Consider the following 26,143-nt stretch of genomic DNA (forward strand, 5'->3'; position numbering starts at 1 on the left):
CGCTGTCCGTGGCCTCATCGCGACGTTGCGGGAGGAGAATGAGAGGAGCGGAGCGCGCGCGTCATTATACCGCGAGCTACAGTGGCGCCCCCCAGCGGAGTAAGCCGCGCCTACCGTCGCGCCTCGCTCTAACCTAAGCTGCTTCGCATTATCGGCGCGGAGCCGCAGGTGTTGCCATTCGTTGCGCAGTCCGGAGAGGAGAGGAGCGTCGGAGAGGACAGGAGGAATGCCGAGGAGAGGAGATGAGACAAGGAGAGGAGGGGAGGAGGATGCGCATGCGCAGTACGGTGTGGAGAGGAGACAAGGAGAGGAGGGGGAGGAGGATGCGCATGCGCAGTGCGGGTGTGGACGCCGCACGGCGGATGGATGGAGGGAAGGAGTGACATAGCCCTGACCATAAGATGCTTCGCATCTAAAAAGGCAAAGCTTGCACAGGCCGCGCAAAGCTCGAGACACAGCGAATCTGGCCGATCTATTGCTCATAACCTAAGAGATACCTGGCATAACCAAGCTCAACTCAGGCATAGCCAAGGCCGAACCTAGCTGCTACCAAGTTCAACCTAGATTCGGGAGCTCTAGCGCGGACTCCGCCTCTTGTATAGATTGGAAGATCCGAAGACGAAGATGGCTATATACGCTTGCTCTCTTATGCAGGCTGCTTTCTTAAAAAGTGTCCTCGCCTCCTGTTTTTGGTATTCTCGAGCGATAATTTTGGAGGTACCTTCCCTTGCTTGACCAGCGCTGAACGCGTCGGCGCCTACGAGCGACAGCGTTCCTGGCATGCCAAAACGCAGGCAGGCAGGAGCCGTGTCTGTGTCGTGCGAAGCGAGCGCGCACCTGCGCCGGCGGTTCTCGTAAAGCAGCAAGCCTCGCGTCACAATGCGCTAACCGAGGGAACGATCCAGTTGCGGAAGAAGACGACGCTCGAGCCATTTGATGATGATAGTTTCGTGAAACGTGTACTTTTTACGACTGGCTTAAACAGCTTCGCTGTTAAAATGAAAAAAATGGGCCACAACACTAGTCATGCAAGAAAAGGCACCAGTGGTCTTTTGGCAATATACGGCTCATCAGGTACAAGCTGCTAACAGTCTTCTGGCGCGCAGAAAAAAAACCTTAGGGCCGCACAGCCTGATTCCTCGAGCCGTCTCTAATACAGTCTAGGGCCGTTGAGCAGCTGCGAGCACTCGATCTGATTTCGCGGCACGGCACTGTATTTCTGTCAGACGCTGCGACTAAATAATTTGAATGCATAATTACTGACATCGCGGATTTGACGCAAGGGACACCTGCGGGGAATAAGGCCTCAAATGTTGCAATTTCTTTTATTCAAACTTCCTGCAAACAAGCTGCTAGTAATGTTAGTCTTTCTGTGCAACGATTTAAATAATAAAACAAGAGAATCTTTTATACGAAACGTGACGCATCATTTTTGAAAATGCCACATGCTCTTTACGGCGTATGTTTTCAATGCACACGATAACAAATGTACAAAATATTTTGCACACGTACAAGCTATTGCACCTGAGGCACTCATCATCTCTGCTTTGCCGTTGCGCACACTTGGAAACAGCTTCCTTGCAATTCTAGCCACATAAAACGCGCTGGCAGAAGGGCCAGCTATAATGAAGTGTCATTTGCCCGGACCTCAGACTCGCCCCTGCAGTTTCGCTGAAGGATCAAGCCTACCAAAGCGTTCTCGATCTCCCTGGCGACAGCCAGGCATAGCCTGTCGTTTCCCCTCTTCGCCACCACCTGGACACACAGGGGCAATCTCTCCGCTGACCACATTACGGGCACACCGTGACGGGCACCTTGAAAGTGAACAGTGCTGTCATGCCCGGCGAATCCAAGAATAGCAAGTCCTGATTCTGGAACGGGGCAGCGCTGGTGGCCGCGGGCAGGACGAGCACTCCGTTTTCCCCCGCGTCTCCTCGAACCGGTCGCGGGCGATGTCTAAGGAGGCCACGTAGTCGCAGCCTGCTGCTTCGAACCGAAGCGGAAAAGCGGCGCCATGCTGATCGTGGCCAACGCTGCAAGTGTATGCCGGCCAGCTCCCACCAGGTGGCGGAGCAGTTCGCTAACGTGTTGAAGCCGCCGGGCCGGAACATCTCGGGCAAAGGCTTGGGCTCCTTGGCGGCGGCCACCTTGAACCACATAACCATGCCCAATCGCATCTCTAGGTGCAGCGCGATGCGCTTCGAGTCCGTGCGCCCCGCTTAGGTACTGGGTCACCTGCGTAGAGTACAAAGACAAAAAAACGTTGTGAAAATAATGTCACCTACTTTGATGAATTATAGCAAGAAAAGAGAAGTCAGGCTGTAAGAGCTGCACAAAGTTGGGGTATACAAAAGCATTTACAGCCCACGGCACACTTCTCCAGAGTGCGTGAGCGGGGTACGGAAGCGAGGAGATGTGCTGTCTCATGCATGTCGCCGGTCTAGAAAAATACCCTTTTAAGCAAGCGTGCGCGGGTGGGGGGCCCCTGCTAGTCCGTCCTTTGCCTAACTGGTCTTCGAAGACAGCCTTTTGAGTTGGTGGTATGTCGCGCGACGGTAGATTACAATGTCGCCTTGTGTTTTGGCGATTGCCCAGATCGCTGCGATAAAGTGTCGCTGATAAAATGGAGCAGCGAAAGCCTCTTACAAAGCGGAAGCTGGAACAGATGCGACGAGCCATCTTGCAACGCATGCTTATTGCAAGTTGTTTCGAAACGGTCGCGGACGGTATGGACGGTTCACGCATTACATTCAGAGCAGTGCATGAGTGAACGCGGCTTCGTCGAAAGCACTAAATCTACAGACTATAGCACCTCATCATATACTTCCGCGAAGGTGAGTAAAGGTTATCTCAGTGGCAAGGCATAGAGACTGTTGCTCTTTGTGCATCCTGTGTAAGAGCTTACTTAAATTAAAGTTAAATTATGGGTTTACGTGCCAAACCCCCATCTGATTATGAGACACGCCGTAGTGGGGGACTCCGGATTAACTTGGACCACCTGGGGTCTTTAACGTGCACCTAAAATCTAAGTACACTGGTGCTTTCTGCATTTCGCCGCCATCGAAATGCGGCCGCGGTGGCCGGATTCGATGCCGCGACCTCGTGCTGAGCAGCCCAACCATCACACTGAGCAACCACGGTGGGTAGAGCTATACCTCTGTTGTCTTCGGAAATTTCGCTAAAGTACAGCAGATGCACATACACAAGTCCTGTTAGGCTACGTTCACACTCGGGAAGCGGCAAGCGGGCGGAAAGGCCAAAGCGGCCGGAAAATCTTTTCCGCGCATGTCCAAGTTGTTCACATTTGTTTTGCTATCGCCGCGGCCACCGCTGCCGCTTTCGCCCACATCTATCTAGTCTGCGTACGTTTGTCGGCGTGGTGGCGCTCATTATCGCACCATTTCGAGCGGTATGTTCATTCATTGTCCCACCCGTCATCAAAAGTGTTCATTTCGCGCAACTTTGCGTGTCATCTGCGACCTTCGGTAAGTTCCTCGTAGGCGTTCCGTAATTCTCCTCATACGCATGGTACCACTGAGTCAAAGGTTGGTGCCTAGGCGTGATTATATTTCTTTAATAGCTTTTATTTACAGGTTGTAATAACATTTCATCATTTCGTATTATTGGCGGTGCCTCCAGTACACCAAAGCTAAAACCCGGGCTGGCCCTTGTGTTGGGGCTCGCCGAAGCCTGCGCGTCCTACTATGCTTCCAATCTATTGTCGCGACGAGAAAACCACCGCGCAACGAAAAAGCGCCCTGCGACTTTTGCAACATACCGTGCACGTGCGAGGAGAATTGCGGAGCGCCAACGAAGAATCTGCCCAACTTTTTCTGCCACAGAAGTGGGCGAAGAAATTATTTTTTATACTTCTACCTACTTGTTTCCTAGAAATGGACATTGAATAAACGGAAGGAGCGGACACCTCGGAAGCGGCTGTGGTGGGTTCGCCCAGCTTTGCAAAAGCGCGAGAAGTTGGGTCACCCCAAGGCTTCGTTGCTGCACCTCCGGTCGCGCGACGTTGAATACTATCGCGAGTATTGCAGACAGTACGTTTTAGTACCACTCTTGTCGTAGAGAAAGTGGTGGATCTAGATCGCGTCGAGCACCATCGCAGCCTACACGTTTGGTGCCATGTACAATTTTACGACCGGATGTTTACATGCTAGTGGAGCTTCCGGTCGAGCGGAACGACTTTCCGCGGCGATTCCACCTCGCCATGGCGAAAAAATCGGTCCGAGACCGATTTTGCTTTCCGCCTGGTTTTCCGCCCGCTTCGCCGCCAGGCGGGCGGATTTTAGAAGTTTTTGCCGCTTCCGCCTGCTTCGAGACGAAGTGTGAACGTAGCCTTATTCTCTCCATGCACTGTTCGTCACATGAATTGAAAATGACTGTGCAACAAACTAATTCCTCTGTTGGTCTTGCGGTAACCAGTTCAGCTTATGAGATTTGGAAGTTCTGCGATCCGAACCGCAAGAAAGCCGGCAGATGCACCATAAAACAAATTTACCTCTGCAGCAGTACGAACAATGTGTATCGCGTGTCTTCCCTCCGCAATAGTATATTGATCAAAGCGGAAGATCTTTTAATTCTAGGCTAAACTGAATATGTGAGATAGTTGGTGGTTTATCATGCAGAAGAAGTAGCGAAGAAGGGGCATAAGATTAACTGAGAATGAATAATACTTATTAGTATAGTGTACACAATTTGGCCCATCACTGCTCACGGTACGAGTGTCTTCTTTTGTTTCGATGCAAAGACGAAGGAACAGACAAGCCACAAGGAAAATTCACGAAGTTAGTTCGATAGATAGACATGACGAGCAACATGTCAGCCCTCGATCCTATATATTTCTCCTTAAGAAGAAAAAAGCACGTTCTCTCTTTCTTCGTCTCTAAAAAGACGGTGTTTCAGCAAAAACTTTCAATTTTTTTTAATTGCCTATGGCAGATAGCACAATTCTAGTCCATGAGCTGGTCTACTGGAAGAGGCGGTATTACTTGCATAAAAATTGAAATGCATAATAATTATTTACCAAAAGTTTACTAAATAATTTTTAACTAATTACCTTATCGCACATATTGCAATTCACAAATTCTAGCGGGTAAGACTGCAAGGCACATCCACTTGAAAAGGATTGTGTGAATGACACCGTTTACGAAGTATATGCGCCGTCATACTTGCGCTAAAAATGCACTGCAGTTCCACTACTTTCTCACAAAACGTCGTTCTATGCATTGAAGCACACAAGTAAGGGTTCAGGAATTAACATCAAGAAACTGACTCATCTCCACGCAGCCCGGTGTCATTATCTATATTACGAAACTTGATCCGACAGTATATAAACGACAGCGCTGCGGACGGCGGCACAAGGTGAATCGATGACGCGAGATAACGACTGCGAGTGGCGGAGCAGGTGCGCTGTTGATTTCCGGTCATTATGAGTGGTTATCGCTCTTTAGCGCCTTAAGCCCGGGATACATGGAGCGAACTTTCACGGCGAACACCACGCAGCGAAAAAGGACCCGCCGGCACGACGGTGAATGTTCGCTGCAGGCGTTGCAATACATCAAGCGAACAGCGGGCGGCCGCCGCCGGCCGTTCGTCCTGTTGACGCCAGTGTATCAGCTGGGCACATGCGTTGAAGTAAACCACGAAATAAATATAAACGCTTTTCAAGGTGTCATATGGCGCTTTTATAATTGAAAAAATGCGTATAAAGAGTAATATGAAATGTTTCAGTATTTTTATCGCGTTTTAACTTTCTTTTGCGTAATGCAATGCAGAGATGGCGTGTTCATTGTTTTATCAGCCAACATTGTGCAGTGTGGTTGCCGTTGTTCATCGAAGCTTGCAAAAAGCGTGTATTGTACTGGTTGCGCTTGCGAGACGGGCGTCAGGTTAGTGTTGTTTTGCCATTCTGCTGTTGCGCAAGTGTGAAGAGCCCACGGCGTCAGGTTGTCCGTACTACCAGCTTCGAAGTACACGCCGCTGCGTTCAGCGTCACAATGGGTGTCATCCGGCGCCTTCTGCTCCTCAAAAAGAAGCTGCTGCTTCTGAAATTGTGCGAGCTCGAGGAGAAGAAGAAGAGAAAGAGAAAGCTATGGTACACCCTGTATGGCAACAACGGAGGAACCAAGGAGAATATCACACTGCGGTGGGTAACGCTCAGTTTGCTCAATAATTATCACCTTATAATAGCTGTTCCCAACGCTCCTACCATGTAATAACGGTGTTACACGCTCACTCTCGATCGCAATCAAGCCCGATCCGGTTCGAATTTTTCGACCGCGATATGCTCCCTTACGCACCTTGCGTAAAGGAGCCAATTGCGACTGAGAAATTCAATCCGGATCGGGCTTGATCGCAATCGAAAGTGCGCCGTGTGACAGCCGTATACTGTCAGCGGTGCTTCTATCAGCTACTAGTTGCCAATCACAGCTTTTCAACAGTACACGTCTTATATCTGGTGAAGCACTGCAAGCAATATACGTATTGCTGTGAGTTCTGGGTCGCATATGGACAGAATTGATCATCCATTAAGATGCGCAAACTGCACCAAATTCAATCATCGCTTTGCACCCCGCATGAAGTTTTTCACGCAGCTGGCAGCTTGGATCCCAAACAGACGATGCGTACACAGTGAAGCGACTCAACTTCCCTTCGGCAATACCAGTTTTCTCGAGTGCTGGCGCTATTTGACGAAAAATAAATGATTCGGAGATGGGGTTCCTTTTTGGCAATCTGGATCAGAGGTGAATACTGCAATTTGAAACCAATAAGCCACTGCAAATGGGACCCAAATCTAACTAACCTTGCAAAAAACGAGAGAACAGTGCATTCATCGAGGTGCACTAATTAAATGCGACACAAATACTGCATTGCATGAAGAAATGTGTGTGAAAGAGGTCAGTTCAAGATTTTTTTTTACTGCAGTTCCAGGTATGAGGAAGGACCCACCAATGTTCTTCAAGTATTATAGGATGTCGCCAGACAAGTTCGATTTCCTGCACCGGCTCGTCATGAACGACCTCATCAGGCAGTTTTTGTGCCGAGAACCACTCTGCTCAGAAGAGAGGTTGGCCATTACCATCAGGTATAGCAAGGCATTAAAGCAATGTTATTATATCTCAGTTATCTCCACGTTTATGTGAAAACCCACTTTTTCATGCAGGTACATCTCTTCAGGAATGGCCATAAAGCAAGTCGCAATGGTTTTCGAGTGGCACCTGCGACTTGTCGACTGGTCATTCATGAGACTTGCAGAGTATTGTGTAAGCGACTAAAGCCACTTTATCTGCTGTGAGTATGCTATACAAGCTATTACGAACAAACAAATCAACAGCTGGACTTGTGTGGTATTATGGGCCTAATTAATGTAATTGATGGGGTGCAGCGCATTTAGGCAACACTGGGGAGTATCGGTGACGACAGTGGGACGTGGCTACAACAAACTGAAGTGAAATGCACGAGTCGCCAACTAAATGTGCTGTAAACCTTGACATGTGCTCATCTCTTTCCGTGACACAGGTGCCAGGACTTGCGCTTGGCAGGAAGTGGCAGAAGGCTTTGCGAAGCGTTGGAATTTTCCAAACTGCCTTGGAGCAGTAGATGGCAAATACATACAGATAAAGGCACCTCCAACTTTGGTAGCAATTACTACAACTATAAGGTATGTATATCATGCATGCGGGCTATTCTGATCAGATGTGAAGACGCTGTTCTGCATTTTTTTTTCAGGGAACATTCTCCATTGTGTTGATGGCAGTGGCTGACGACAGCTACAAGTTCGTTATGGTAGATGTCGGGGCTCGAAGCCGGCACAGTGATGGGGGTATGTTTAAGGCAACGTCATTCGGCAAGGGCCTTATGAAAAATTGCCTAAACTTGCCAGCCCCAGCACGCCTCCCGAAGAGCAACAAGGTGGCACCTCACGTATTTGTGGGCGATGAAGCATTTCAACTGAGGCCGGATTTTATGCGGCCCTACCATGGAAAGGACTGCAGCCAAGCCAAAAAGTATTTAACTATAGGCTAAGCAGGGCAAGGTAACATGAAAATAATTACTTTGGTTGCAATGTTGAGCTTGTGTTTGAAATGAGACAGCCATGCTTGTTAATATTTATATGGCTGGACAGCCTGGGACTAGCAGATTATTAACCTGCTAATGTTTTGTTCCAGGCGCATTATCGAAAATGCCTTTGGGATTCTCGTGGCACGATGGAGAGTACATCTTGGCCGCCTCAACCTCCTGCCAAGCAACGCAACACATGTTATGCTGGCCTGCTGTGCGCTGCATAACTTTTTGTGCTCAACGAGCAAAGCTACATATTCCCCACCTGGATGTGTAGACGGGGAAGACTGTTAAGGAAATGTTAATCCAGGCCAGTGGAGGAAAGAGGCTCAGGTCAATGAGCTGTGCGACTTGGAAGGAACTTCGTCAAGAAATTACACGGTGGATGCAGCACAGACGCGCAACCTCTTTGCAAAGTACTTTATGGCAGAAGGTGCTGTGCCATGGCAGGGGCACATATTACCTTCCGACCCCATGCAATGCGTAATTTCGCCTGTACAAAAGTCTTATTGTGCTTTAATTTTTATAACTGATGTACTTTACGTGTGAGAACTTCTGCGCCATACGTTGGGCAGCTCTGTTGCAGGAGATACTGACTGTGCCAGAAACATTGACTATAAGTGTGCAACATGACAAGGTAGCAGAACAAACAGGTGTGAAAACTTTATTCCAACTGTAGTCGTGCATGTTCAGCAACTGTAGTATTTCAACTTGTAATTCTGACTGCTGTCGTTTAGGGAAATTTCTCAATCTATGCGCGACTAGCTGCCAAGTACGGCAGGCTCATCTTCATCTTTTTTAAGGATGTTGTCTACACTTGAAATTTCTTTATCAAGTCTCTGTCGCTTTCTTTTCACCGTGACTGCTGGTGTTTCTTTGGAGTAACACTACGGCATGCTTCAACTGGCGTTTTCATCAGTCGTGCTGGAAGTCCCAGGCACAGGCGACTCACTGCCATGGGATCCAGATTCGTCTTGTGTGTCTGCAGAAAAGCATTTTATTTAAAAAGCAGCTAATTGAATCGTTGTTCCTTTCCTCTAAGGAACTGCTCAGGCGTACAAATATGTATATCAATTATGTGACACGTGACGACATGCAAACCCTGAGCAAGTTTGTTTTATATGCACTGTTTGATATGCTTTTGAAGTGATAAATAAATGTGATGTCTTACATTCGACTTGGCGACACATGCTCATCAGGAGGGCTTCTGCATTCTCTGGCTCAGCTTGCGGGAGATTGCTTGTAGTGCTGGAAAAGTAATTAAAGCTGCTGCTTAGCAACCTATTTATTACAGTGTACACAAACACTGTCTCGTGCCTCCTGTGGAAATGTCACATGAAGGTAAATGTCGTAATAACGCTTAGAAGCTCATCAACATTTAAATGATATGTAGTAGAACCAATTTCCACCTCGTAAATTCTGAACTTAACGCTTACCTTCCGACATCGACTGAATCCTTTAAAACAGGAGCAGTTTAAAATAAGGCCAGCGGACTTCTTTTCCATTGCTAGCACCCGAATCACTTGGCGCACCTGTTTTCCAGGTGCGGTGTTTCTTGGAGAACGTGTCTCTCAAGCTCTTCCAACGAGCTTGGGCAGTGGAACCATATATGAAAATATGCCACCGTCAAAATAGAGGAAGGTCAAATATGCACGCAAGAGATGCATGTCACATGCAAGCAAACAGTGTGTATGTGCAGAAGGGAGTGTTCGAGCAACATCTAGGTGCTATGGCACAGTATGAACATATTATCACCTGATGCAAGTTTTAAGCACCAGTAATTAGTCAGTGGCCTTGGCCTTTCCGATTACACGAGTACGCTCCGCCTGTACCCTTTTTTTTTTTTTTTTGACAAGGCTTCACCTTTCTATGCAAGCAGCTACTGCTTTTTGGTCGCGTACATTTAGGTGCTGACTTCGTTCGAAGCGTACTTTCCGCGGCCTGTTCACGCACCACAAAGCGGTCGTACGGACGCAAGAAACCTATATCGAAGGTACAGTACATGGCACACGCGGCGCGGAGTCTGTAAACTCGAGAAAGGAAAGAGACGCCAGGAGCGGTCAGATATAATTGCCGATCCCCTGACTATATACGTTTTCCTTGCTGAATAACATATAAACAGGTACAGAAAGATGCGCACGCACGCGCTACAGAGTTTCAAAGGCAACAGCATTGGCAGTGGCGACCGGCTGCGCTGTTGTTGGCGGCGCGACCGGTACGGACGTTCACGGTCCCTGTCATTTCGTTTTCGAACTCGGACTCGACGAAACTTCGCCGACGACTTTGGCATCGGCACTAGTGACGCGGGAAAAAAATCAGAGCATCGCAGGCGGTTCGCGGCAAACGTTTTGTTACATGCTCCATAAAGACACGGGCCAAACAAACACTGACACCTGTCCGCGCAGCCCGCATCCGGAGGGTACTCTATGCATTAGTCGCTTATCTAAAGGAAATGTCACTTCAATGCGATATGGGAAACTTACCTTCTGGGTCGCGACCGATCTCAGCGACGACATCCTCCACGCAGCTGTCTTTTTTCTCTGATTTTTGTAGTCGGTCCTCCTGCAATCCCATATTGTGGGGCGCTTCTGAACGGCTGATATCAGTTTATCATTATATTGTAGCCGCGCCGATTTTAAATTGAGCCTAGGCGCCACTTCTATTGCCTCTCTCGATTCCTCCGAGTTCATGTTGGGTACTTCGATCGGCGCAAACACGTGGAAACACGGCAACAGAACACGGTAACACCAACGCGATTGCACAGGACACGAAAAGGTCCGCCGGCCCGCGCGTGATAGACCAGCATGCATAGCGACCGGAACTGGTGCCTCCTGATTGGCTGTCGTCCGCCGCTGCGCATTGGACGCTTCCGGCGGCGGCGTTCGCCCGACGAAAATGTCTGGACAGGCGGATCGGCTGCGGACGGCAAATTTCTTGACGCCGGCCGTCGGACGTTCGCCGCCCGACGAAGTTCTTCGCTCGGACGCCGGTTATTCGCTCCATGTATTCCAGCCTTTATTCATCCACGTCGAACCATTATGAACCGTGATCAGCCGTATACTCCGGCGGCGGCGGCGCGAAAGCGATCTGCGACGGCGACAGACAACACCGAGCACTGATAGCTTCGTGTGCGCTGTGTCCTCGCCGCTTAGTTCGCGTTGAAGCGAGGTGGAAGCACGAAGGTCAATTCGCTTGCTGGAGCCGGCCCTATCTTCAACGCTATCATCTTACGTGATGTACGGACAGACAGTTTTCTTCGTTGGGTAGGCATAGAAATGCTTATGCATTTAAAAAATACTGAAATGCTGGTAAAATCTTTGCATTGTACGTTTCCAAGCAGGTCACTAAGAGAATTTAAAATTGAGAAAACATTTGCGCCAATGGCAGTTCATCGACCGGTAGAACTGTTTCATTGACCAGTTTGACCATCGAGAACGTAATTGCAACGGCCGTGCAGCGCTAAGTCGCGCTGGTATTCTTCACCCGTGCTTCTTGCGACTTTGTTGACGGTGGTGCGCGTTCCCATTAAGAATTTCCCGGTTGATCTTCATGGGGCGAATTTCACAGTGGTTATTCGGCGGTGTCACGTGTACTCAGCGGTAGCGAGATCCCTTCAACTTGTGCCGGCATCGCGCCGCGCGGAGTCGTTTGAAGTACAAGTCTGACACAGACTGACAACGTGCGCTTATTATTTAGATACAGAAACAGTAATGCGGCTAGGATAGAATGTAAAAAAACGATTGAAAGATGATCAACAAAACGAACCGGCTACTTAATACGAGCTTCACTTAGTAACTGGGCTGACGCTTGTCTGCGGAACACACCTCACACGTGTGCCGGTCTGGGTTATCCCAAACTCCGGTAACATCGCGTACATGACTGCTCTCATGGAGGACCGCGCCTTTCCTACAGCTGTCACCACAGAACACCCAGAACAAGCAGTCTGCCACCAGAACAAAGGCTAACTCGCAGACGCGAACTTCGGCCATCCTTGCTACAAAGGGTTTTCGTCTACTACTGCCGGTGAGTGTGCTTTCGAAAGCGTCCGCTAAGTGTCCATCAGTGGCGCCTCTATGGGGACACCCTACGCCTATATTCGAAATGTTGAATAAACATTTGCTAGCGGCTTCCCAAAAGCCTTTAATTCATTCATCACCCCATCAAAATCAACCTTACCATTTTTCACTGTACGAAAATTATCAAGACGTGAGAAAGTCAGAGTTGGCTCAAAATGCTTATCCGATAGCATTCTTCGAATACTCAGGCACTTTCTAGTAGCTATCTGTCAGTGCCTCTAATCATTTGCCCGCCAAATTGGGCGACTGCGTAGTCCATGGTCCAACGAGTAGAGCATCAGGCTGCTACGCTGAGGGCACCGGGTTCAAAATCAACCATCGGCCCAACTTGAATCACAGGGCTTGTGCGACTCTCCAATGAACCTATTTCACGCCAACGTGGGTCACTGGTCATGTGCCTCTTTTCAACGAAACTCTTTGACACCAGCGTGTGTCAATGAGCAAGTGGCACGGCGTATGTAGCACTGGCGTATATGGCAGTAGGTACGTTGCCGCTCATCGATGAGTATTTGACGCCACCATTCCGTCACTCGTTATGTGTCGCTCTTCAAGGACAAAAATGTTTCTTTAAGAATTAACCGGTGCTAGGCGAAATCAACCCACAGCATATGTAATCAGGATATCTTGTCTGAATATATATTTACATACGCGCCACCCGCATGCATGACGGTGCTGCCGCCAAATTTCGCTTGCAGCGTGTCCATAGGGTGATGGAGGAGCACGGCTGCATGCAGCCCTCATAGATAACGCGTTTCGGTAGTGGCGACACGGTGTGTCGATCGCTACATCGCTTCAGTGCTAATCGCATTCACATCGATATTCAGCTTGAGATGAGCTCTGCCGTAATTTTTTTTCTTCGCTCCGACGGCGTTCTCATTGTGCTGCATATGTCAACGAGATTCGCGGATTCACTGATGCACAATGTCATGTGCCAAGATTCCTCATATTATCCTCGTAGAGTAGCCGCTAACCGGGCGTGTCTTGCATGTGTTGTTTGCCAATGAATGACGGTGTTTAAGGTACACGTTCCTGCTAAATGAATGCTTCAGATTGCAGGGGAACTTTTTGAAGTTCACCAGAATTTTTCAAGATTTCGTCCAGTACCACTTGAGTTTCTCAGTTTTCCACTTGAACCTGTAAGAACGTCTCACTATCACTTGGCCTAGTGGAGTCCTGGATTGAGAACACCACCCACTCGACCTCAAGAGCAACGACTTCGATGGTCCAAATATATGTTCGCTCTCTCTTGGTAGTTTTAAAACGTGTCGAAGAATCAAGATTAGGGGGGGGGGGGGGGGGGGGGGCTACAACCACGGAAGCACAGTCTGTAGACAATATGCACGCCATACGCGCACACGGGAACACGTAGTGGCTAGCAGACATCGCTAGGCATCATCTACACTATGCGTGGTTCAGCTCGGTCTCCGCCAGGCAGTCATTCCGTTCGATGTCACGCCAAATACCCTCAAAACAGAACACTCGTGTCCTTTTGTTTCTGGTGACATGTTCAAAGTTTCTGCGTGGAGAACTTATAAAAGCACATACCCGTCTAACTGCCCGGCGAGCCTCAGTGGTCACACGGCTGATGTAAACGCTTCCTTCTGTTTCCATGTAATACAGCTTAAGCGTCTTCAGATTGACCTGCAGAAAAAAATATCGTTTGCATTTATTGGTGTAAAGATCTTTCATTTATTATGCAAGATACGCTGGTGACACGATATTGCATTCGTATTATATAAAAACTATGCACGTTAACCCTCATCAGTAATTACTAGGAAATGTATAGAAATGCACTGCCGTTGATTTAGCAAGTTCTCAGTGTCGGTGTCCTCCTTTTCTTGAAATCGTGGACTGAACTATCCTACCTTGCCTTATGATCTGCATTTGGAGGCTGCCTCTATAAGTTGAGTTAAACTAGAAGTTTGGAGAAATTAGTTGCCGGAAGGACAAGAAAGCTACCTACGCTAATGTCGCACTGATTCCCCGACTTATAAAATAAAGCACTTTTGGTGAGTCATTCATGAAATAATTTCTTTTTTTTCGATACGCAATCTTACCTTTCTTCTTTTTTTTTGTCTCATCTACATAAATATTCGCATTCGATCAGCACTTTTTCAAAGCATTGAGTAGGCGTCTAGGGGGGTGAAGAAATTACCTTGCAGAAAAAAAATTGCATTATTTTTTTTTTTACTCATAGTAGTTTTGAAGGGATACTGATGGGTCAAGTTTGTTTTGCTTTTTTCCCTATCGACAAGTTTGGCTCATTTGCGTTTGGCACTCATCCCGCAAAGATAACAATAAATTCAAGCAGAAATAAAAAGTTCTCCACTCGTATTCGTGTTCGATCAGAGTTCTTTCATTGCTTTAGATTGGCCTGCTTGTTTTATAGTACTCTCACAATAAATATTTCTATTCCTTAAACACTGACAACTGCATGCATTTCTTGCACGAAGCGACCCTGTGTATTTCTCGCTTTGCTCACTGTTGTGTCCATTGTGTGCATACGAACGGCGGCTCGTTCACTCGCTCTAGGACAGCACCCTATACATCTACACACCTTTTCATTTAGTCTAAGCCCATGGGTGGCACTTCCCGCCAGGACGTTGAGCATCAGCGGCAAATCATCCGCGAACCTTGCCATGGGACCCACGCAGTTGAACTGCTCCAGATTTTCTCCAACATCTGGCAGTAGTCCAGTGTTGGGCACCACTCCTGAGGTTAGCGTGAGAAGGGCAGAGTTCAACATAACAATAGTAGCACCATCATCGCGTCCATCTAAACACATTTTGGGAAATGTAAAACATTCCTTCTAACAGCGAAAGCGTGATTGGAGCAAGCTCGGGGCCATTTGCGAGCAGGAGAAAAATTATGTAATGTGCAAAGGAGAGAGGACTGGTGACGAAAGAAGTTGTGGATATGTTGCTGATTATCAACCCTTTGGCAAACGAAAGCTGTATTCGCATTCGGGGTCACTTTAATTGTAACCCTCTTGGGCCACAAACGCTTGCGAAAATCTCAACACGCTGGCGTTCTTGCCCACACGCCCCGTCAAAATGTCGCAGGTGAGGTTTGGAATTGAACATGCCACTTCGCAGCTCCCGAGGGTGGTGTCATGGCCAATTTGCTATCACGGTGGGTAGATGAAAAGAGATGACTGTATTCATCAATTGCAAAAGATCGATTTGTAGTTTTTTACCGGCTGTAGGCTTGTGGCCGAAGACCCCACAGTAGGCGGCTGGTATTCGCACACTTCCGCCGATGTCTGTGCCTAGGCTAATCAGTGAGCCAGCTGCAGCCAGGAGGCTTGCCTCTCCACCTGCGATTTGTGGGGAAAAAAAGCGGGCAAGTTTGCACTCGGTCGTGCAAAGCTTAGGCACAGCGAAAGTGTCAATCCTCAAGTCTTACTGGCTGCTACTGCTAGGTATTAACTTGGTTGCTGCTAGGAATTAACTTGGTTTAACTTAACTAAGCATGTAGTTAAGTTATTCTCGAGCGATCATTTTCGGAGGGACCTTTCCCTTCGCGACATTTCGCGTGACTGCAGCGCTGGACGCGTCGGCGCCTACGAGTGACAGCGTTCCTGGCATGCCACAAACGTAGGCAGGCAGGCAGGCAGGCAGGAGCCGTGTCTGTGTCGGGAGAAGCGAGCGCGCACCTGCGCCGGCGGTTACTAGGAAACGCGAGGTGACGTCATCGCTACTGCTTCGGAGCAAGCGCGGCTAGGCAACGCGGGTGGCGTCGGCAGCAGCTCTGCGCGTTGCCTCGTTGGTGCTGCTACAATTTTTTTCTCTCGCTATCTCACTCTCATTTTCTTTTTCCCTCTCCCAAGCATTACGCGCGCCCTGTGCATGCTCTTATACCATCTCCTTAACGTTCCATGTCAAGGCAACATGTGCACGACTCGGAGAGGAGGCGAGGCACACGCCGCTCCGCGAGGTGGTTGTTAGGCAACGCAGTGACGTCATAGCTCGGCGAGGTTTTGCGACAGCAGACGCCACTTTTTACGGTTAGCTAGAATGGCTTGGCTGTTAAAATTGTTTGTAAATTAGCTACGGGATTAGCTCGGGGACGCAGTCGTAGTGGGGTACGTGAAACGTCTTCTGCGTGCTGCAGAGGGTGTATGGGGGGCTATATTGTACATAAATGACGTAACCAAGTACACAACTTACGTTTCTTATGCATCAAAGGTGTTTACATGCCTAGCTTATACGGCATCTAGTAAGGGGTTTCGATCTAATGTTGCAGTCGTTCTCGCGCCCCATTCGTAGTGGGCCGTGTGTTTTGAAGAGGGTGTTTGGGCACTAGGGTAGAACGCGGCGTCCAAACGGAGCAAGCGTGAACCTTATATGTGCAATTATAAGCCTTTAGCTCCTAATTAGCAGCGGTTTGAGTTCGATGGATTATACTAATATGGCAGAGTGAGCTATCTCAAACGCTATGCCGTATACTCGTTATTCGACAGAGCATCAGGCGCGCACTTAAGATTTCCCCCTGTTGTTTTAAATGCAACAACGGGAAGGTAGAATCGGAGCAGGTTGGTTGTAACATTGTCAGTTCAGAAATAAGAGTGCAATGCGTAAAATGACAATAAAGTTTTTTGTGTACTGCAAATGAAGCGCAGAAATCAGAGACAGACTGAATGGAACAACATATGCGCAAACTTCAACAAATGATTTACTTGAAACAGGGCACGCGTATATATTTACACACAAGTGACACTGAAGTGGCTTTGATGTCATGCGTGGACTAACCAACATTTCAAAAATATTACTCTATTTTCGACAGATGTGAAAAAGATTCTCACACACTGAGGCTATCCGAAGTTTTTAGATATCGTCTCTCATTTTCTGGCCGATCGCACCTGTTGCTCCTATTAACTTCGAGTACTCAAACGACTGGCCACAAGTCGGCGCACTCGAAGGTCGTAAAACGAAGTGTTGTTAGGTTGTGCTTTGGTAATGCCCTGAAGAAATGCTGATGTCACTGCATTAATGACAGTTTGTTCACGCAATCTGATCGTCTCTCGGATGCAGGTTTACCCTATGCACAGCCGAATGTTTGCTAAAACAAGCGCTTTCTCATGAGCCCGATAATGCTATGAACGCTCCTAGGGCCCGAGAACAAATTGCGGTTGTGCCATACCTGCACAAAATTTCACCCGGCTTGAAGAAGGTATAACAAAACGCTCAAACCTAAACGTAGTGTTTTCCTCCCCTTCCAAAATTGTCTAGGCTGTGCAATATCAGCAAGCCATGTAGTAGCAATAGGCAACTGTGCAGCAAATGGCACACAATTAGCTATGTGACCCGTAAATAGAACGTAGTATGCAAACTCCTGCTCTCTTGTGGCGAATGCTACGCATGGTAGTCTGGTCACAGCCTAAACGATGGCCTCAGAGACATAACAACAACGTAAAAAATGATCGAGATGGTTAGCTAGCATTCCACAGCCGCACGTTTAAGGGGTGTCCGCCATTTCAGAGTTTCACCGCTCTGACAAGAAATAAAGACGCTCTAACTAGACTAATATTTCAATTTGCAAGAATTCATAGTCTTGGTTCTCAGTGTGTGAGGATCCCCTCCATATCTTTGTAAGAAACAGAGTTACCTGTTTTAAATGCTGATAAGTCCGCGCATGGCACCTAAACCACTTGAGTGGCACGTGTGTGACTGTACCGGGTGTTTGACGTAACTTGAACCACAGGCGCATCTACCGGGTGGGCAGTGGTGAGCTTGACCTCCCCCCCCCCCTCCCTTCTGAGAGCGGAGGGGGGGGGGGGGTCAAGTGCCTGCCTGCCCACCCAGTAGATACGCCTATAGTTCAAGTTACGTCAAACATCCTGTATGCTCCCTCCCTGTTGCAAATAAATCATTTCTTGAAGTTAGCGCATGTGGTGTACCTTTCGTCTGTCCTTGTATTTTGTATTTCGTTTACAGTCTGGCGTGCCAACAAGGCCGACTTTTTACCCGTTTATTTTGTCTAGTCCCGATGTCCTTTTTGCAGTATCTGTCGTTGACGTTGTGCGGCAGGTATCTTTACGAAGCTTCATGTCTGACATAAAAATTAGATTGATCTATATACCTAAAAGGACATCTAGAAATCACCGATGGATGAATTAACGAGAACGTCAGTAACGTGCATGGAATCATCTGGTCAACGGAAACATGCGCCATTGCTGTAGTCAAATAAGATTACTGCTGGCGGTTAACACAAAACGTCAATCTTGAGCTCAGGGCTTGATAAAACACTTAATACCCGGATTAGCACAGCATATCAGGAGAAGGTGCTACGTTTTCTAAGTATTCCTCAAAGTGGGAACTGCGCTGTTGGCGGCCAAAGGCGTCGTCGAGTCCTCTTTTTTTTCCCAAAGGATGAATGGACGCTGAAGAAGTACGCACCGCTGCTTCCACCGGGGCTTCGGCGCGTGTCGTGTGGGTTCCGCGTGCAGCCGTCCACCAGGTTCTGAGAGTCGCCCCACATGCACAGCTCTGGTACAGTTGGTCAGCGCCAATGGAAAGGCTCCGGCTGCCCGGCAGCAACGCCACGCTCGGGGCGTCCTCCTCGGCTCGCCGTCCGTGCCAGAAAAGGGAGCCCGCGTCCTGTCGCAAACCTGCGAGGCGAACACATTTTAACAGCGAAGCTGTCTAACCTGGGCGTTTGCCGTCAGTTGTACGCTTGAAAACCTCACCGAGCGATGACGTCACGTGCGTGGCATTGCTAGGCGATGCACGTGACGTCATTGCTCGGCGAGGTTACCACCCTCTCCCAGGTTACCCTCGCCACAGCCAAGCATTGCGGAGCCTCCCAGCGACCACCCTCGCCACATGCGCGCGCCGCAACAGCCCAGCACCACCTAAACTCTAGTCTAGGTGGTGTTGAACAGCCGCGCCGCAACTGCGGATGTGACGTCATTTCACAGGATAAAAGCTCCGTGTCACCGCGGCGAGGCGACAGTACGCCTCGCACCACCGCACCGAGCACATCGCCGTGATTGTGACACAGCCGAAGAAGATCGTCACTCCCGAGGAAGAGGAAGCGTGCCGCTACCAGAGAGAGGCTTAAGGCCACTTTATAGTCCGATGCAGAGTGCGCGTCAGCCAGCGTCAGTGGAGGTTGGCGACGCCAAGTTCGTCACGTTAGGGCGGCGCGAAAACCGACCTCGCTATTGACCCTGTTCGCGGCGATCCCGTGGGCGCTGCCATGTTTGATCACGTGGTGACGCGTCCATTGCGTGCCTCAGCTGCCTCCGTTGCCTCTGTATTTACACTGGATGTGTACGGCGCCGGTGCGGCTTAGCAAACCTCTGTTCCGGGAGATATCGTAGACGGCGACTGAGTGGACGACACGAAGCTTTGGCCACAGCTTCAGAGAAGATGCAAAAGCGCTTTCGGAGCTTTAAGCTGCGTCCAAACGGCACGAGCAGCGTATATGGTGCTTGCTCTAAAAGTGGGGCTAAATATATATTCCAAGATAGCAAAACTTTCCGCATGGATTGAATCAGGATTAGTGTGTTTGGCTCTTCGTTCTTTACTTGGCAAATATTTTGAAGCAGCGGATTTTCATGTTTCTGAATCAGTAAAGTTCCTCGGTGCGGTACTGTCTGATTATTTTCTGCCTAATCGCTCGCGCCTGTGCTCAGTTCCGATGTATTTGTTCTTGCTGCGCACAAGGCTTGAAACGTAGCTGTTCTGTACAATGCAATACCTGGTAGCAAAGATGTATTATGGTTAGTAACTCACTTACTCTTGTGGACTGTCACGAAACATTTAGCTTAGACCATTCGTGCGCTATCGGTGTAGTCAGTCATTTATTGTGCGCATAGATTCAAACGTGCGCCGATTCACGTATTCTCGACACGTTAGCGAAAGAGTGGGCGTAAGTTTCCGTGCCAGTTGGGGTAGATGTGCGTAGATACTGTGCGCAATAGCCTACTATGACAGGAAACGGCGCAACTACCTTCGTCATTGTTTAACGAGCGGTACTCACTCTTGCCCACGTTCCGGGGCTGAAGTCCTTTTTTGAAGGTTAACAATACTGATGGCTAGCAATACTGAAGGCTGATGAGCAAATTTATGTATTCTCGAGGAATGCGGTACATCTCGAAGTGCCGGTAACGCGTACGGACTGTTGCAGCAGTGGCCCGCGAACTTGGCCGCACATATTAATTACGTTCTTTAATATGCCAGACATTATTTTTCAGGCAACTACTGCACACATGTCTTAAATCCAGCATGATTGCAGCACAGCGCTTTAGCGAAAACTCAGTCGCATTTCCGACAGCTGATCGCACAGAACCAAGGTAGAAGTGGTAATGGTTTCGTATTCGCGTGCGTTCGCTGAGGCGACGTACGGCTTTCCGCCGAAAGCGCCATCTCGTTTCTCTAGAACAAACTGCTCCCCGAAAAGGGTCAATAGTCCAACGTCTGCGCCGTACCGCGCCGCCTACACGCATGCGCATTTTATACGAAACTAGGAGTTTCAGGATGATACGAAACTGCGAACTCGCTGCACGTGCTGCCACCAGTATCGACGAACCCATCTTGCTAGACGAGACGCGGATGCGTTTCATTCTGGGTGACGAGGCCGGCACGAAATGCAGCATGTCACATCTCGACGCCGGCTGCAGCCGGGGCACGCCGACAAACGCCGGATACGTCGGCCGCGCCTCGCGCCAGACTATGCTTTCGCTGGCGTGGCGTCGCCGTGCTGAGCGCGCTCGCGCGTCAGCGCTACGTCGGACTATAAAGCGGCCTTTAGAAGAAAGCTTCGCTGTTTTGCTAAGTTTGGCTAAGAACCAGCCAAGCCAAACCAAGTTAAGCAAAGGAAAGCAAAGTTAAAGCTAGGGAAGGGCCACCAGCTTCACTGTTTGCACAGTCTTCACACCACTTAGTGTGAAGCTGCCCCAAATTTTTTACTTCTCAAATTCCGGTGACACACAATTACCCAACAGGAGGCAGTTGTCCACAAAAGAATTCGCAGTTTCGCCCGAACTGCGAAGCAATGTCGGTGATGACAAGGTTTAGCGTTGCGCGTGAACTTTATGCGGCACCCTTCCGCTTCACTTGGTACCCTATAAACTTTAACACGCCATGCAGGGCACATGTAATAGCACCGCACAGACGTCAGTTCGCTGGCCGTAAAGAGGGGTACCACTGAAATTAAAGCCACTTTGAGATTGTGAGCACTAATATTCGTTTGGCATTTTTAATAGAATGGGCAAATGTAAAGTAAAAAACACGCGCCGTCAGTGGAATTTTGAAGGACTTTTCTTTGTATGTAGCAATTATAAACAACTCACAAAAATAACCAGTTTTGCCATTTTAGTGATTTTGGCACTAGGTTTAGCGACTTTGTCTGTTTAGCGACAAATGTTTCAATTTAGCGACGGGCGACTTTTTTAGCCATATGACATAACAATTGGCGACATTTTAGTGACTTCAAACTTGCTTCGAAAATACCCTTCGCGAACGCACGTTATTATTTAAACGCATAACGCGAGCGGCCGAAATTGCCTGTATGATGCGTGGGCTCTGTAACCATGATTGCCTTCATAGGATTCCCAGATGCGCTCACAAAATACATGTTTTTATTGCGACAGCAATTATATCAACCCTCCAAGCCGACTCCTTCCATCGGCGTCATCGTCGCCGTCAGGTTCCGTATAAAGTCCAAGGGCGATAAAATCGTCGCCGCGCGCCGTATGCTGTATGTGCGAGTGAAAGCGCGCGAGGGACGCGCGTTTTCATGGAGAGCGAACGCGCAGCGGAGAGCAAACGCGACGTCTTCTGTCGCGCGAAAGGCCGTGGGGGAATGTGAGGGAAGGTGGGCGACGTTGAGCTGCGGCACCAACTGCGCATCTTGCGACCGGGCGCAAGGGGAACTGATGATTCAATCTCGCATGCGAAAGAAGGAAAGCGGGAAGGCAGCGCGGGAGGGACGGGGTGCGGCTTGTACTCTGCCAGCAACTGTGTACTTGTACTTTGCGCGGCTGCGGGCGGTCGCGTGCACCGTATCTTGAAAGCGATCTGCACACGGCTCCTCACTTTGTATGCGCTGTGCTTTCGCCGCTCAGTTTCCGTTGAAGTATAGACCGCACGAACTGTCTCTCGGTGCTCCAGCCGCGCTTGTTCACGCTAGCGTTTTGACAGTGGTTGTCTGCGGTCATCGAGCGTGATCTATTCATGTTTGCTTCTGCGCGCTGAGACCATGCTTGTTAATTCAGTTAGTAAGCGAATGTGTCCAAGTTTATACAGCCGATAAACCTAATATCCTTACTCCGTATAGCTCTCTACTAATTTGCTATCGCAACTGATGCTTCTTTTTTTAAAACCGATAAAAAACGATTTTTTTATTACTGCTTACGAAACCGATTGGAAGGGCTCTTAATGCTCCGTGTTCTGCAATTTCACTAAACTCGTTCAATTGCCCGCCGTGGTGGCGTAGTGGCTTTGGCGTTGCGCTGCTAGTCCCGAGGATGCAGGATGAAACCCTTCTGCGGCTGCCGAAGTTCAATGGCTGCGAAATGCAAGAACGCCCGTGTATATACTGTGCGTTGCGTTCACGTTAAAGAACCTCAGGGGGTCAAAATTATTATGGTATTCTTGATAATCATATCGTGGGTGCGGCACGTAAAACTCCATAATTTAATCAAAGTAATCTTAATACGTTCCATTCGTGGACATTTTAACAGTTTATTATAAGATTTTGATCGCATCAAGCGAATAATAAGCTAGATCGTCTGTACAAGGGCGTATAACATCGGAGCCGCTGGGCTCGTTCACGTAAGCCTAAACACACTGCTTTCTTATCCAATGGGTTTTGGACAAATTATTACTGCGAAGAGCTTTCAGTTTGACCAAGGGACGAAAGCCTAGTGTTTGACCTGCATAAAGATAACGTAATTGTCATGGCCATGTTGACATGAAACCTTGAGCATCAGAAGTGCCGAGAAATATAAAATTGTGAGCGTTAATGTGGGGTCAAGGGCCCTTGCGTGCTAGCAAAATCATAGTGTTTGTGTCCTTTTGAATCGTGCTGCATTTCCAACATCACAATCTCAGGGTAAACGCCGAATTTCAGCTATCATCCTCTGTTATGTAAAAGTAGAATAGTAAAGTAAATGGCCACAACACACTGCTGGTAAATTCAGTGTTTATTCCTCACTAACGCGGAGCCTAGACAAACGTGAGACGTTTCGGTAAATAATTTACGTCTTACTAGCGGATATTACAGTTTGTATAGCGTAATTTAAAGTTTAGTTTGAGTGGCGAAAGTATAGTTCAGAGGAAGCTTTAGCTCGAGTGCTCCTATCTAAATACTTGTAAAAGGAGAATACGTTTTATTGCGATAGCAATGTTTCTCGGCAACCGCTGCACCAAATTTGACGATATTTGTTGCATTTAAAAGAAAAACTTGAAATCTAGTGACTGTTGGTTTCAAATTTTGATTTATGTCATAAATTGTTTATTAAAAATTGGCAAAAATTGCAAATTATCAGAAAACGAAACTATCAACTTTGCAACTCTAACTCAGCAACGAAAAATGATATTACAATGCTGAGAACTGCATCTAACAGCACATGTAAAGCGGACAAAATTGATGTACTACACATGAATCTCAAAAGAATTAGTAATCTGGAAATACAGATTTTGCAGAACCCTTGTACGCAACGTAACAAATTCGCGTAAGATATAAATTGACACCTCAAATTTGTCCGCTTTGAATGATCTAATGGATGCCGTTTACAAAACGGCGATATCTGCACTTGATGCAGAGCTATTAAATTGTGAGCCTTGTGCTTATATATATTTTTTTCGAACTTTCGAAGCCGGACCTGGTCGACCAGCGCAAACTCGTCGCCGGGGCCCGGAAGGCGATTCAAGCCAGAGGGTTCCTGGAATAAGGGACCCTCCCACCTCGACTGCCAAGTCACTACTTCAAATAAAGGTTTATTCATTCATTCATTAGAATTTATGAAAACTTTTAAACAAAATTTAGGCCCTAAATCGAAGTTCCGCTACCAACAATTACTAGAATTTAACTTTCTATCTCAAATTCAATAAATTTCAATAAAATCGGTCCAGGGGTTATCTCAGAAAAGCGTTTCTGCGTTTTACATGTATTTGAATAGACCGTGTTGGGGTTGGGCCCGAGCTAAAGCTTTCTCCTAGGTACTCCTTTTTTTTATTTTGCACTTATACCGAGCTCTCAATGCCTTCTGCAGGACGTCCCTGATTTCACGGTATTCTAGCCCATTTCGACCGTTCTTGCGCAAGAAAGATTCCCGAAAACTGCCAGTATGACTACTTAATCTTGAATATAATGTTATTTCCCATCGAATTTTTTACCTAGACACGGACAGACGCTGTCAAAGTACATGACGCGGTGGCCCCAGACTGCACGCTATGTCTCACGGATATGAGATCAAGGTCCGTATATGGCTCAACAAGGGTACGGCACGTATGTCCAGCTGTAGCCTCAACAACGCACAGAGCTTTGTACATGACTCTAAATAAACACATGAACGTTTCAACACACGGCGGTTTAAACACACATGTAACGTCATATTTGCGGAAACACACTGAAGAAGTCGCTATCGGATCCCGGAACGTTTCCGGCGCTTGCTACAGCGTATGCATATGAGTTTGATTCAGACTCTGCAACTTGATTTTACCTCATACAAGTTAATTTCTCCAAGTGTTTTTTCAAATGACCCTACAAGTGCTTGTGTGCGAGCTCCACCAGGCCCCTTCAGTCACCATGAGCTGTGCCAAACATGTCACCGATTGTGTTCATGTGTCACGACTTGTATTCTGAGTTCAATATTCGACATGGAATATGTGTCCCAAATATTCTTTTATTTTTATACACTTTGCAATAGATGGCTTACGTATTATGCAAAAAGTGCACGTTTATGTGTCATATGCTAGCTCGTTTTTTGTCAGACTATAGGCAGGCAAGAACAGTGTATAAAACAAACTACATCATAAAGCACACGACCTTAGTGTGTACTTTATGATAAATCCCGCGTTTCACACTCTGTTTCTGGCCGTTATAAACAACCAGCAATACGAAATTTTCTATTTATGTGACACTATAGCTATGACATGCTGAAATAAAGGATTTAAAGTCGTGGAGTACTCGGCAATATATGAGTACATGTTACATCGTATGCCTTCTTTGCAAGTGAAATACAGCTGAAAAGATGGAACAATATTGACCAGTGTCGGTATTGTTCTACTCGCCACTGAGCACTGTCTTTTCTTTTCTTTCTTTTTTTTTTTTTTTTTTTTGCTGTGAAACATCTAAGTGTCGGTGTCCAAATGTCCCAGGGATGTGCCTTGTAATGCTCGTGTGGGAACATACACAAAGTAGGGAGGGTGTTAGCATGGGTGATAGCAGCATGGCCTTTTAACGTGGCGCTGCCACCCGGCTTTCTGTTGTTTTATTCTAGCAAATCTAGCGTCAAGTGAAGAAAAGATTGATGGTACCCCCTGTGGAAAGATTGCGCTGTCATCCTGATACCCGCTGACCACTAACACGTGACGTTTACGTGACTTCTTTATGTACTGATATCGTTCCCTTCCATGAATAAACGTCTTTCGTTACCGGTCTACCGGCCTGCTTACACCCCCGATGTCTAAATTTACCAGTTTCTTTTAACTTGGCATCCCTGGACAAGGTATATTTATGATTCAATGTTTCCGGCGTAGCGTGCCCGGCTAACCGTAGATAACCTTTGATGGCAATGCTGTTCTTGGCAGTGAACGGCAGCCCCAGCAACGGCTTTTCTTTGGTCATTTCGGTGGCACTCATGCTTCCCGATGCCACCAGTCTGTCGGCCTCCTTGGCGTCTTGGAGCGCTTCCTCAAATCTCTCCTCGACGACAGCGTTGATGATGGGCTGCACTTCCCGGATGCGCGTGATGTAGGCTGAGACGAGGTCGACACTTTTGACCTGCGAGAATAAGGAAACGAAGTGTGGGACAATAGCTC

At 47.9% G+C, this 26,143-nt stretch overlaps 1 protein-coding gene across 1 annotated transcript; it reads right to left on the minus strand.

The window, feature by feature from the left end:
* Positions 1–1,956: 1,956 nt before the first annotated feature.
* On the minus strand, positions 1,957–26,143 carry LOC119435668 (fatty-acid amide hydrolase 2-like). Its single transcript, XM_049659881.1, has 6 exons — positions 25,886–26,143; positions 18,548–18,759; positions 15,346–15,465; positions 14,707–14,861; positions 13,695–13,790; positions 1,957–2,235 (listed from the first exon to the last, which is right to left on the minus strand). Exons 2-6 carry the CDS (start codon positions 18,627–18,629, stop codon positions 1,957–1,959), a joined length of 732 nt encoding a protein of 243 aa, XP_049515838.1. The 5' UTR covers positions 18,630–18,759; positions 25,886–26,143.

Source organism: Dermacentor silvarum, unplaced genomic scaffold (assembly GCF_013339745.2).
Source record: "Dermacentor silvarum isolate Dsil-2018 unplaced genomic scaffold, BIME_Dsil_1.4 Seq818, whole genome shotgun sequence".
In the NCBI taxonomy this organism is placed as follows: domain Eukaryota; kingdom Metazoa; phylum Arthropoda; class Arachnida; order Ixodida; family Ixodidae; genus Dermacentor; species Dermacentor silvarum.

Bases quoted from the DNA above. Each gene is read 5' to 3' on its own strand.
- LOC119435668 (XM_049659881.1), bottom strand. From the start codon at position 18,629: ATGTGGGGCGACTCTCAGAACCTGGTGGACGGCTGCACGCGGAACCCA. The intron at 15,466-18,547 runs GTGCGTACTTCT...CACAAATCGCAG, and splicing joins AAGCCCCGGTGGAAGCAGCG to GTGGAGAGGCAAGCCTCCTG. The intron at 14,862-15,345 runs GTAAAAAACTAC...CGCTAACCTCAG, and splicing joins CGGCCACAAGCCTACAGCCG to GAGTGGTGCCCAACACTGGA.